The 13,723-nt window shown below is 36.8% G+C and overlaps 1 protein-coding gene, 1 non-coding gene and 1 pseudogene across 8 annotated transcripts in view; 2 read left to right on the top strand and 1 right to left on the bottom strand.

The window, feature by feature from the left end:
• The window catches only part of Thoc2 (THO complex subunit 2), a 127,147-nt gene extending 117,366 nt beyond the window's left edge, over positions 1-9,781 (bottom strand). For all 7 annotated transcript variants that reach the window (XM_077793550.1, XM_077793552.1, XM_026413616.2 and 4 more), the window contains exon 1: positions 9,697-9,781. In XM_077793550.1, the coding sequence (XP_077649676.1) occupies positions 9,697-9,767 (71 nt within the window). In that variant the 5' untranslated portion in view covers positions 9,768-9,781. The remainder of the gene's footprint in view (positions 1-9,696) is intronic.
• Trnaa-cgc (transfer RNA alanine (anticodon CGC)) lies at positions 6,756-6,828 on the top strand. The gene has a single exon. It is a non-coding gene; the product is annotated as a tRNA-Ala (tRNA).
• Positions 9,782-11,657: 1,876 nt separating the features above from the next.
• Positions 11,658-11,769, top strand: LOC113200254 (small nucleolar RNA U13; annotated as a pseudogene).
• Positions 11,770-13,723: the final 1,954 nt, after the last annotated feature.

Raw genomic sequence — 13,723 nt, 5'->3', positions numbered from 1 at the left:
TATCTTGTTTTTATGGAACACCATTTTTTACTTGAAAGAATGACTAGCAATTAAACTATGGTTACTTAGACTTGGATCTTTAGCTGGTCACTTTCTCAAAAATGAACCCACGAAATTTGTCACTTCAAGGAAAACAACAGAGTACTTGTTGCCAATAATAAAATTTAAGATTTCAAACAAAAACTAGAATTTTGGAAAACTTGTTTCTGCCACCATGGGACTGACTATTTTCCAATTCATAAAGACTCTCCTGATAACTCAGTGAAGATATTAAGGAATGTGTTTGATATCATACAATGAAGTGTGCCAATATTTGGAAAAGCTGCATAATTCAGTGAATGAAAACTTTCCAACTGACCAATGCATAATGTCTCAAAATAATGAAAGCATGCATAAAAGATCCACTCCAAGTGAAAGAGAAACAAATGAGTTTTAACTTAACAAAGTACAGAAAGTTCACTAATGTGGTTTCAAATTCAATATTGCAACAAACTGTCAAGAAACTGCCTCTTGGGAGGAGGGAGCAGTTACTTGGGCCCAGGAATTCCAAATCAACCTGGGAAACACAGCAAGACTATCTCAAAAAAAAAAAAAAAAGAGAGAGAGAGAGAGAAAAGTTAATGCCACTTGATAGAATTTTGACATAATATCAAAGAATAATACATGCAATTATCTGAAAGAACTAATAAAATTATCCTCCTCTTGCCAAGTACTTAAATTGTGTGAGGCAAGATTTTCTTTACATACTTCAATCACAGCAACACATAGCACCCAACCTCACAGCAAAACTCAACACCAGGTACTTAAGACTTAAAAATGAGAAGAAAAATAGCTAAGTTTCCAAAAGATTATAGAAGGATAACTTCATTCACCCTGGAGTCAAAAAAGATTGCTTAAACACAAAAAAGTACCAATCATAAAGCAAATGATGTATAAATTTGACTATATTAAGATGAATAATTCCTGTTCATCTAAAGTCACCATTTTAAGAGTAGATATTCAAGCCAAAGAATCAGAAAATTGCAACAAATGCAGTGTAATACAAAAGGTTCAAATGCAGACTATAAAAAAACCTCTACAGATCCATAAAAGAAACGAAAATAATTCAAGAGAAATATAGAGGCCCTTCACACAAAGAAACCAGAATGCCAAATGACCAAAACATATGAAAAGTTGCTCAATGGAAATATAAGCTGCAATTAAAAAGAAAATATAAGCCACAATTTAAAAATACATATACTCGCGCACACACACGTATACATACATGTATATCATATTGACAAAACTTTTATTTAAAGTTTGACAGTATTGAATGTTAGTGAGAATGTGAAATAAGGTCAACTCTCATACACTGCTGGTGCGATCACACACAGAAATAGTTTGGCAATATCTAGTAAGGCTGAAGTTAACTGTAATCTATAATTCAGCAAACCTATTCAAGTATATACTCCACAAAACCCCATGCTTGCATACACCAAGACATGAGATTTTTTTCTATTGGCACTGCTGGTAATAGCCAAAAACTGGAAAAAACAAAAATGTACATCAAAAGTATAAGAAATAAACACATCATTGTACAGCTTTACAATGGAATATCTTGCAACTACAAAAATAAATTAAAATGCAAACATGAACGGATCCTAAAAAACTGTTGAGCAAAAGCAGCCAGATACAATAGAATACATACCTATGATTTGATTTATATCATGTTCAAGAACAATATTAAGCTTACTATGTAGTAAAACTATAAAGAAAACCAAAGAGAAAAAACAGAAATGTCAAGATAATGGTTACCAGTGTTGGAAGGGTTTCATCAGGAAGGGAGATGATGTTTTTTGAATGAGTATAAGTCAGGTGCGTGTGCATTTTACAATGATTCTTCAACCTCTTCTTTTAGGTTTTATGCACTATTCTGTATTTTTGTTAAAATTCACATTTTAGAAAAAAAATATTTTTTCCTTACAAGTTTAAAGAAAATGAAACAAATCAATAAATGTACATACAAAAATTTCTTATTCTTATATCTAGCTATCCTTTTTCTAGTTGATGAAACAAATAACTTTAAGACTTACCTAATCATACATCACATCTAAGGCTAAACATGATGCCACATTTACCATCATCCACAGAGAGATTATCTACTTTGCAGATTACCCATATCCTTGGAGCTCACCTCTGTGTCTTTTAACTATTTTAATACTCTATCATCAGAGTGAGCAAGGTAAGGATGTTAAAAATCAACAGAATAGGGGCTGGGGATGTGGCTCAAGCGGTAGCGTGCTCGCCTGGCATGCGTGCGGCTCGGGTTTCATCCTCAGCACCATATACAAACAAAGATGTTGTGTCCTCTAAAAAACTAAAAAAATAAATAAATATTCAAATTCTCTCTCTCTCTGTCTCTCTCTCTCTCTCTTTTTAAAAAAAAAATCAACAGAATAAAGTTTTGCTGGTCAACAATTCACATCTGTCACAAAATTATTTTCAAAACCAAAGAATAAAAAGGTCAATGGAAAGCAATTATTAAATTAAATTTGCATAAGTCTGAAAACTTCACTGTACAAGTTTTTAATAACCTCCCATTTTTAAAAAATTCAATAGCTTGTAGAAAGGATTTTGAATGTTCCTTGCAAAGAAATCATAAGTGCCTGATGTGATAAATACACCAATGACCCAGATTTGATCATTATGCATCATGTATCAAAATATCACATCATATCCCATAAATATGTGCAATTATTGTATCAATTCAAATAAAAATACAAACAATACTGACATAATTATATTGTTATATCATTTGCATGTATCAGTATGTAACAAAGAATCCCACTACTAGATATAAATATAATACACCACTAAAAAAATGGAAAAATTTTAAATGTATACACTTTTAAAAAAGAAAAAAAACTCATAAGAGTACCTTATAAGTGGTAAAATAAACTGGTTTTAATTTGATCCCCAATATTTTAACCCTTTCTCTGGAAACTACACAGGCCCTCCAAGGAGTTAAGAACACTAGTTAAGCTTCTACATTCACAAAATGTTAAACCTACAACAAGTTTGTATGGAATATAAAACAAAATCAATCTTTCTTCCAGCAGGCAACATAAGAATAAAATCTGCTTCAGATTATCAGAGAATATAACCTAAAAATGTCTACCATCTAGTTCTTTTGTTGAGAGTAAATACATAAAAAAGGAATATCTAAATTGCTTCAATAAAGAAAAAATTTTAAAGTTGTTTCAATATTTACTATAAGATATTAACCCCTTATGGTTCTCAATGTCCCTATAACTCAATTACTTTTAGAATGTAATAGTAGGAAGCTTTGTGTTTTGACAGAATTTAACAGACTCCTATAACTAATCTGTCCCTTTATACTCAGACTACAAAAATGCAAGGTCAAAAATTCCTTTTTATAGAAACAGAAATTAATCTTTAAAATGCCTTCTGGTGGCAAATACATTTGTTTCCTCACATTTTCAATAGCTTCATTTTCTACTTCTTTGAACAATCTTAATACACGTCTCTTTCAATAAGCCTTCCAATTGTTGGGGGGGGGGTTGTGTCAGTGCTCCAAACTCCTACCTAATGGTGTAGTCATCATTACATAACCTGAGGATATAATTGAAATATAATTCTATATTGTCACTCACTAGGCCACAAACATTCATGAGGATGCAGATCATAATGTCTTCATCAGTTATTAATTAGCATCTCTCTTCAAAGATTTGTTCAAATTGTGCACAGAATCATTAATAGGTTATTACAATCAATTCACTTGCATAACTATACACACAAGTATTCCTTAGCTATAGGAGAAAACAAAGTAATCACTAAGAATTTTCTCCCAATAACTACTATAGATTTATCTATGTGCTCCTTTCCCTAAGGAATCACAAATAGAAGGGCACCAAGTATCCTTAAAGAAATTATTGTTTTTCAATGCTGCATGTCTTACCACATCTGTCAGTTTCAGTAACCTAGCCTAAATTATGGAAAGGACACAAAATGACCTCCAATAGTTGCCCATTTTAATATGGCTTTTAAATTGATCACATTTTCTGATGCAGTCCAAATTCAAATTATTATTTTAGTTGCTTAATATATTCCAAATATCTGAGTTTACTGTACAAATTTTTTTTCTACATTTAAAAGTTTCATGCTGTTGTGAAGATACTGTCTCAGGTTGCTGAGAATAAAATTAGAATCTACTTTCCATCAAAGATCAGTGAAAAACTGAATAAAATGATAAAATGTCTTAAATTCTTCCAAGGACTTCAGAAGTATTTTGTGAATACTTCTAAATGTACATATTTAGCTTTTCACCTTATACTCCCATCTTCCAGGAAAAAGAAAATATGACAAAAGCCTCACATCTCAAACTTGGCCTCACAAATAAAAGGCTGATATTCACCAGTGCTTCACTTAATTCTTAAAAAAAGAATGAAAAAGGTTCAATTTGGTTAACCAAAGTGCTACATCTATTGTTACTGAGCATGGTGCCCCCCCCCACCTGTAATCCCAGCTATTAAGAATGCTGAAGATCACAAGTTCAAGGCCAGCCTCCAAATTAACTTGTCTCAAAAACACAAATTTTAGGGCTGGGGATATAGCTGGGTTGGTAGAGTGCTTGCCTCACATACGCAAGGCCCTGAGTTCAAATCCCCAGCACCACAAAAAAATACAAATTTTATAAGGGCTGGGATATCACTCAGTGGTAGAGTGACCCTTGGTTCAATCCCCAGTACCACAAAATAAAAATGAATATTGAGACATAATAGTTTTATCTTGTGGAAAAATGCATTTATAAAGTAAGCAAACAACAAATGTTTAAAAGACTTGAAAGAAATTTCTGCATTTACAGTAAGGAAAAAGCACAAATATATTAATAGCATTCACTCTACCTTAATGTTTAAGCATTATGAAATATTTTTTTAACAAAGAAAGCAATAGCCTAGATAATCTCCTAATATTGCTTCAACATTTTCTGAAAAATGTATTTCTCTTCCCAGGAAGACAGACCAAGATTTAACTTCTGAATACAGGTTGAAATGAGATATTAAATGTCAAGTGAAGGGCTGGGGATGTGGCTCAAGTGGTAGCGCGCTCGCCTAGCGAGCGTGTGGCCCGGGTTCGATCCTCAGCACCACATACAAACAAAGATGTTGTGTCCGCGGAGAACTAAGAAAAAATAAATATTTAAAAAAAAGAAATTTTAAAATAAAAAAAAAATGTCAAGTGAAAACTAAGACACCAAGAAAAGGTTGCTGAGGCTGGGGTTCAGTGGCAGAGTGCTTGCCTGTCATGTGTGGGGCACTGGGTTCAATCCTCAGCACCACATACCAAAAACAAAAAAGCAAATAAAATAAAGTCATGCTGTCCATCTCAACTACAAAAAGAAAAAAAGAAAAGGTTTCAGTAAAAGTTTCAGCTGAATTTAGAGCAACTCTTTTTTTGGAGGGAGAGCATTCAACCACCAAAACTAAAATTTCTTAGAACAATTATATCTCCCCTACTTCCTTCCAAGAAATTCACATCAGATGACATTTATTAAACATCTAAATGTACTAAGTTTTGCAATGTCTAAAATCATTTGAAAGCAGAAGAAAAAGAATGACATCTAAAACATTTGGCAATTAAATTTTAAAACTTTATTAAAACTATCAATAATCAATAAGATCTAACAAAAACTTCTAATTGGAATGTTAAATTTTTAAAGAAAAAACTCTTCAAACAGATAAATAGATGGTACTCAATGAATGAAAGCATTTCGAAATTAGACTAAATATTGATTTTGAGAGCATATAAGATAGCATTTTCAGATTAGGAACTTGGAATATCAAATGTCCATTAAGATTATGACAAAGAAATGCTAAACTCACTGAGTTAATGATTTCTACAAGAAAAAGAATTCTCCACTGGATATACCAGTTACATGCAAGTTTATTACTTTAATCATGGGTAAGTCTTATGTGCCCATGAAATTATCAAAAAAAAACTAATTCCAAAATTAGAGTGATTAAATTCATATCTTGTATATGTGCAGAATTTGAAAGGGTTTGCAATTAGATGTGAAACTTGTAAGACGCAGACTTAAGTATTACTGAAAAGAACACTTAAATTATGTTTTGGTACTCCTCCTCGGCCTTTCTGATATCCCTTGGGAAAGAACACATTAGGAGTTTAATAATTTATCATTAAAAACAATCAGTATCTCTAGAAACATAATAGGGTAGCTAGGTATGCAATGGATGTAATTAAAATACAATTTTAATTTTCTGCATAATTACCTAACAAAGCTTATTCTTCAAAGCCAAGATCTTCTATCTATAGAGAGTTGTCTTTCATGGGGCATAATTAAGAATTTGCCATCTTTGTTAGTTATAAAATGCCCACAAATTTCATGTTGCTTTTAACAGTATGACAATGTAGTTGACTACAACTCCCAGAATAAACTTATGCTAGTAAAATGTGACAGACAGGAAGCCTAGCATAAAGTTCCACACCTGTAATTCCAGCTACTTGGGAGGTTGAGGCAGGAGAACCACCAAGTTCAAGGTCAGCCTGCACAACTTAGTGAGACCCTGTATTCAATTTTTTAAAAAAAATTTTTACATGGCCAGGAATGTAACTCAGTAGTAAAGAATCCCTGAGTTCAATCCCCAGTATCATAAAAAAGAAGTTACAGAAAAGAAATGAATTAACAATCTCATGATATGCATCATATATTTTTTAAAAGATAATTTTCAGGGGCTGGGAATATAGCTCAGTTGGTAGAGCACTTGCCTCGCATGCACAAGGCCCTGGGTTCAATCCCCAGCATCACCAAAAAAAAAAAAAAAAAAAAAAAAAAAAAAGATAATTTTCAGTCAAGTAAAATCTCATCTGCTTGTTAAAAAGAAAACAAAATACATAAGAAACAATTTGAAATATTAGTCATAGTCCAAAAGCCAAATCCATAAATTATCCACTAATAATTTGGTTGCACTGTCTTTAACGTTTTCTGATGCTGTTTTTCGTTGTTTTTTTAACACACTTTTTTTAGTTGTAGATGGGCACAATACCTTTTATTTATTTACTTATTTATTTTTATGTGGTGTTGAGGATAGAACCCAGTGCCTCACACATGCCAGATGAGTGCACTACCACTGAGCCTCAACCCCAGCCCCTCCAGATGTTGTTTTATATTTAAGATACATTCTTTTCAGACAAAGGATTTTCTGGTAATGTTTACAATACTATTTGTTCTAATAAAATAAAAATGCTAACATCTATCTTTAGCAAGATAAACTCCGAAGAAGGCTCTATGTAATGAAGTTTTCACAGAAGAAAAAAGAAGTCAAATAAATGAAAGTGAAGTGCTGGATGGTGGTGTGTCAATTTAAAATATTTCAGTATATAACTTTAAATTCTTTTCATGTAATACAGTTATAAAACTGACCATACTTATTTGGACCTACTATAATTCAAACCCCATTCCATAAGCCAAGCAATAACTTCATGCATATAAGTGCTGATAACAGTTTTAAAGTAGCTCTTTAACACAAGGAACTATGACTGTTAGCATGGATCATGTAAATACACATAAAGTGAACCCCAAATTCTATTTTAACCAGGTATTTTGACCTCTTACATCTCTTAGTCTTCTTCCAATCAATGCCAGTCAGAAGCAAGCAGAAGTTCACCTTCCAGCCCAATATTTGTCATTCTAAGTTGGAAGCAACAATAGTAAAAATGTCAAAAACAGCAGCTGGGGGCCAGGGATGTAGCTCACCGAAAAAGAATGTACAAACACCACAAAAAAAAATTTTAAAAGTGGAAGAGGACACTAAGCAATTTACAAAAATGAAAGCCCCTAAATAGATGATCTGGCTCTAAAGGTAAATAAAACAACCATGAACCAATTTATCCATTTTCAGGGGATTACCCTAAGATAGATGATGATGATGATGGTCTGGTTGGATTTGTTAACTAGGACATATGAGGATTTGAAAAATGTTCCTAACAGTTAAAAATGAATGTTTATCTATCAGTCAATAAACCAATAAGCATTATAAGTATATGCTGGAAGGGGGGGGGGTTAAACCAAGAGAAATATGAGACATAATCCCTATCCTTCAAAGACCTCTCAATTCATTAGAGTACAAGAGTAAATACACATGAAGGAGTCAGAGATCAATTAATTGCTAACCCGAGAGGTACAGACTTTAAGTGCAAAAGCTGTCCTGAGAAGTTTAAATATCTAAAGGCTGGAATAATATTACTTTTAATAGCCATCACTTGAGCACTTACTATAAGCCAAGTGCTTTACAGGCATTATTTAGTCTTCACAACAATCCTTTGAGTACTTATTATTCCCAATTTACTCAAGGGGAAACAAAGTGGTTAAGGAACTTACCCAAGGTCACTCAGCTAGTTAAGTGGCTAAGACGTCCGCTTATTCAGGCAATCCAATTCTAGAGCTCACACTAAGTTTCATAAAACAGTGCGGGGGGGGGGGGGCGGGGAGAATAAGCCATAATATAGGCTGGCAACATTACAAGAGCAAGACCAGGCAACGCGTTCCTGGCGCTTGGTTCCAAGTAACAAAGTTCCAAAGATTCGTATCTTTCCTACCAGCAACAGTAAACTGGTTACTGGAATTGGGGGGACGACCAAAATGACTAACAAGAATTAATATCATACAGGGTTGACCTTTAGCTTCTAAAGCGATTCAGAAGGAAAGTAGAACTAAATTATTTGGTTTTAAATTTGTGGTTTTACTGCTTAAACAATTTTTTCGGGGGGAGGGGCGGAGCTCTGAAATTATGGGCGAGGAAATCGCCGGTATGGCAAACTACTGTTGTATTCCCGAAAAGAAAAATAAGTTTTGTGACTAAAGGAAACGCGTTATCCTAGGTGCTAGAGAAGCTTGGAGAGTTGCCAGAATTAGTTACAGTCCCAGGACAAAATGGGTTTTAGGAAACGTTCAATGACAAAAGTTGAATCCAACCCGAAATAGCTCCAAGGTGAAAAGACTGAGCAAAGAAATGCCGATAGGTCTTCGGGGAAACGGCAATAGCGGCCACTCTTCCCCACGGCCCGTGGCGCTGCGCAAGGCCGGGACAGTCCAAGACACCGCTCCCCCGGAGAACCAGAGGTGCCAAACAGGGCTCTTCACGACGCCCCGGGCTTCTCGGCGGCGGGCGGAGAGAAGGGGAGAGTCCGGGACGGTTCACCCTCCTCGGACTTCGTGCAAAGGAGGCGGCAGGCTCCAAACTGCGGAGTCGAACGGGTGCAGAGTGAAGAAATGGAACAGAAAAAAATGGAAAGTCTGAATCGCTCCGGCGCAGACCCATAAAGAGAAAGGAGCCAAGTGAGCTCAAGCGAAGAGGGGGACAAAAAGAGACAGAGCGGGAGCGTGGGGACCGGCAGGGACGAAACAAGAGTTCTGCTAAGAGGCCAAAGGAAGCTGACCTGCTGCGGACAGCAGGGATTTGAAGGAGGTCAAGGAAGGAGGGAGGCCGACGGCAGTTACCAGTACCTCTCCTCCCAGAGTTCGAAACTCCTAGCCAACCATCCACGCCCGCCACCGGGTGGGGGAGGGGGCACATCTCCCCCCCCCCCCGACACTCACAACCTCCCACCACACTTGAGTGTATGGCCGACGCCCTGTCTCGGCCAGGCCCTGCGCCCACCTCTGGCCCGAATACTCACAATTCGCTTCTCCCTGATTTCTCCCAGTTCTTTATCCACTCTGCGGGAACCACCACAGTTGCGGCCGCCATCTTCCCCTCACTAGTAACAGAGGCCCGGATGTGTAGCACGCGAGCGAGGGGTCAAAGGGGAGTACCGCCCACGGGGAATGCCGGGAGCTGCAAGTTCGGTTTTCGATTTCCCGCCCCACCTTCCTTCCCACCCTGCGGAAGCCTGAGGCCCAGCAGCCAACCAAGTAGCAGAGACTCCTGGGCCCTTTGCAAAGTGACTACGCTGGCCGCGCCCCGCACAGTCCTCGCCTTTGCTTCCCTTTAGAACAGAACAAATGCCGCACCCCGGCCGACTCGTAGCCCTTACCGTCTTACGTAATATCTACCCCAGACCACTATTTCGAACACGTATTTTTCTAGCACCCAATACGTGCTAGACACTGGGGAAAAATAAGCCACTTCGTCTACCTTCAACGAGCTCACAATCTGTGAAAGACAGAAATAGAAGTAGATAAATTACAACTCTGCTAACTGCCGAGATAAAATAAATTAATTGGGGAGGGAAGCGACCATTTATCATGTGCCAAGCAATATGCTAACACAAGGGATACAATCTATCCCTGGGAAACACATGAGCCTTGAGTTCTGACCCCCTGCTGTGTCTGCCAACCTACGGGGTGCAAGTATGATGAGAAACAAAATATTTACATTACATTGTCTCAAAGTATCTCTCCACAAGATACTATAACAAAGGTCAAAGTGGAATCTTTACAATGGGAAAACATGACAGACATCATCCCATGTGGTAAAAATAATTTCTCCAAGATTGATGGTGAAGTTGCAGGTAGAGCCCTTGCCTAGCATATGCAAGACCCTGGGTTTGATCCCAAAAAAGTAAATGTCCCCAGAAATAGAACAAAGGGACATCATATGACTCCTGATAAGGTGCTAGGAAAAACACTAATCAAATTTTTCATATTAATCATGCCCCAAAATTACATAACCTGAATTTAAGCATGAGGAAACTGAGACAGACCCATGTTGAGGGACAATATACAAAATTACTGGCTTGCACTCTTCAAAATCGTCAATGTCATGGAAGACAGATCGAGGAATTCTTCCAGATTAATAGAGACAAGAAACATGATAACTGAGTCTCCGCAAGAATTGTTTTGTTTTGTTTTGTTTTTTTCATTTGCTGTAAAGAGCATTAGTGAGGGGCTGGGGTTGTGGCTCAGTGATAGAGCACTTGCCTCACACGTGTGAGGTACTGGGCTCCATCCTCAGCACCACATAAAAATAAATACAGATTTTTTTAAAAGAGCTTTAATGGGAGAACTGACCAAATTTGAATACCTGTAGATCAAGTAATAATATTATATTAGTGTTAATTGCAATGCTTGGACTGTGATTACTAAGAAAACCTTTCTTTCTTTCCCCCTACCCCCTGTGCTGGGATTGAAGGGGTGGGGCATTGAGCCATTTTTTTTTGTTTGTTTTTTCTTTTTTTTTTTCACCAGGGATTGAACTCTGGGGCATTCGACCACTGAGTCACATCCCTAGCCCTATTTTGTATTTTTATTTTAGAGACAGGTTCTCACTGAGTTGCTTAGCACCTCACAGTTCCTGAGGCTGACTTTGAACTAGTTCTCCTCCTGCCTCAGCCTCCCGAGCCACTGGGATTTTAGGCGTGCACCACTGCACCTGGCATAAATCACTACATTGATGGTGCAATCCTCCTGTCTCAGCCTTCAGAGTCGCTGGGATTACAGGAGTGTACCACCATGCTCTGCAAAGGAATTTCTTGTTGTAATAAACAATACTCATTGTGGCCTTGCTTAGGTGGTGCCCCCTGTAATCCTAGCTGCTAGGGAGGCTGAGGTGGGAAGATTGGAAGTTTGAGACTACTGAGATAATGGATCATTGATTTGCAATTTACTTGGAAAGGGTTCAGAGAAAAACTCAGAGGAGAGCATTTTTGGTTTGAAAGAGTGATGATTTGGTTATTCCAGCTGGTGTGTGCTAGATATGTGCATCTCTCCCTCTAAACCTTGTTAAGATGTGGCACATTGTCCAGCTGAAGTGAAAGAAAGAGGAAAAGGGGGGGAAAGAGAGCAAAACTAGTAGGATGAGTAAACAAATGTGAAATGTTAACACTTTAGGAAGACTCTAGATTGAAGGAGTTAAGGAAATACTACCCCAAAAAATACACTGATTTAGTATGCCATTACTTCAAACTGAACACATTCTAGGAACTACAATGTGGGGAGGGGGTTTCTTTGGACTTCCTTTATTTGCCTAAAGACAGACCTTCAGAAAAATACTCAGCTGGCATGAATTCCTCTCTGTGAAAATCCTCATCAATCAGGGAAAACTAAAACTCTTGCACTCTTCAAAATCGTGTGGGGGTGCACACTTGAGTTGCAACTCAGGAGGCTGAGACAGGAGTATTTCAAGTTCAAAGCCAGCCTCAGCAACTTAGCAAGGTCCTAAGCAATTTAGCAAAATAAAAAATAAAAAGAACTGGGGATGTTGCTCAATGATTAAGCACCCTCTGGGTTCAATCCCTGGAAAAAAAAAAGAAAAAAAATTAAACTCTTATCAGAGATAGAGGACTGGAGGTCAACACCATACCCAGATTTTGTCATAGCCTCTCACCTATTCTTCTGAGGACCCATTCATCTTACCGGAAAATAATTTATTTTTCCTTAAATTACCTACATCTCCCCTATACTATCCACTATTATGAGGGTGTAAAAGCTACTAGATCTCAGTGGACACTTGGGAATTGACTTTTCTTTCATGTGATGTCCCTGTGCACATAATAAATTTATACACATTTTCTCCAATTATCTATTATCCACTTATTTCATAGACTCAATAATCAAACACTGGGAGAGTAGAGGAAAAGTTTACCCTCCCATTAGGATGAAGGACATGCAGGAATTTTCTGTTCTATTTTCAAAATAAAAAAAATTAGAAATACATATTTGGCAGAAATTTAACAAAATAAATGAATGAAATCTTCCACACATATATTAAATCATGAACTCTAGAACTAGTATCTTCTAAATTTGGAACATTTGTCAAATGAACCAGATTCATTTGCATCAAAAAACTGTTCAGGGGATAAACTATATTCTGAATAGGTTGGGGTATTCTAAGTTTTTATTACTGTTTTTCACCAGCTATATCTAATCTCTTTTTTTAAATATTTTTTAGTTGTTGATACACCTTTATTTTATTCATTTTACTTATACGTGATGCTGAGAACCAAACCCAGTGCCTCATACATATCAGGCAAGCGCTCTACCACTGACCCACAATCCCAGCCCCTATATCTAATCTCTTAATATCTTGTCTGACTTTAAATTCTAAAGTCACCCACTAAAAAAATACATCATTCAATTTTCAATAACTTTTGCACTCTTAAAAACCTTTTGCCATTTTGAGGTGAGTCAAAGATATGAATGCCCTCTGATCTTTTCATGTTTCATTATTATGAAAAATTTCAAATATATACAAAGTTAAAAGAATGGAATTGTTGATCTTCATGGACCATCATCCTCCCTAGAAAACTCTGAAGTCATTCTTACAAGGTAGCTTTTGTAATGCAAGAAACACTGCCTTACTATTTATGTATACTTCTCTGATTAACCTACAACAGGGTTTCGAAACCTTGTGCTTTAACTACATTTGGCTCCAGATAATTATTTGTGTTTGTGTTGGGAGGGAGGGGGTTCCTTTGCATTGTAGGATGGTCAGCAATAACCCTAAACTCAACCCACTAGATATCAGTAGCAAACCTCCTACATGCACCATTTATTACAACCAACAATGTGTAAATGTCTCCTAGAAGGTAAAATTGCCCCCTGTTGAGAACCACCAACCTACTATATTCTGCTGTTTGGTGGCTTACCTTGCCACACATCACAATGATTTCTCTTTCTGAACACTACCCTGTGTACAGTATACATGTTACTCAGTATGCCACAAAGATGGTATGACCTGAATGTAATGATGCCCTTTGAGATCTA

This window comes from Urocitellus parryii, chromosome X (genome assembly GCF_045843805.1).
Source record: "Urocitellus parryii isolate mUroPar1 chromosome X, mUroPar1.hap1, whole genome shotgun sequence".
Classification (NCBI taxonomy): Eukaryota; Metazoa; Chordata; class Mammalia; order Rodentia; family Sciuridae; genus Urocitellus; species Urocitellus parryii.
The sequence above is the reverse complement of the archived record's forward strand: the minus strand, read 5'-3'. Positions and strand labels throughout refer to the sequence as shown.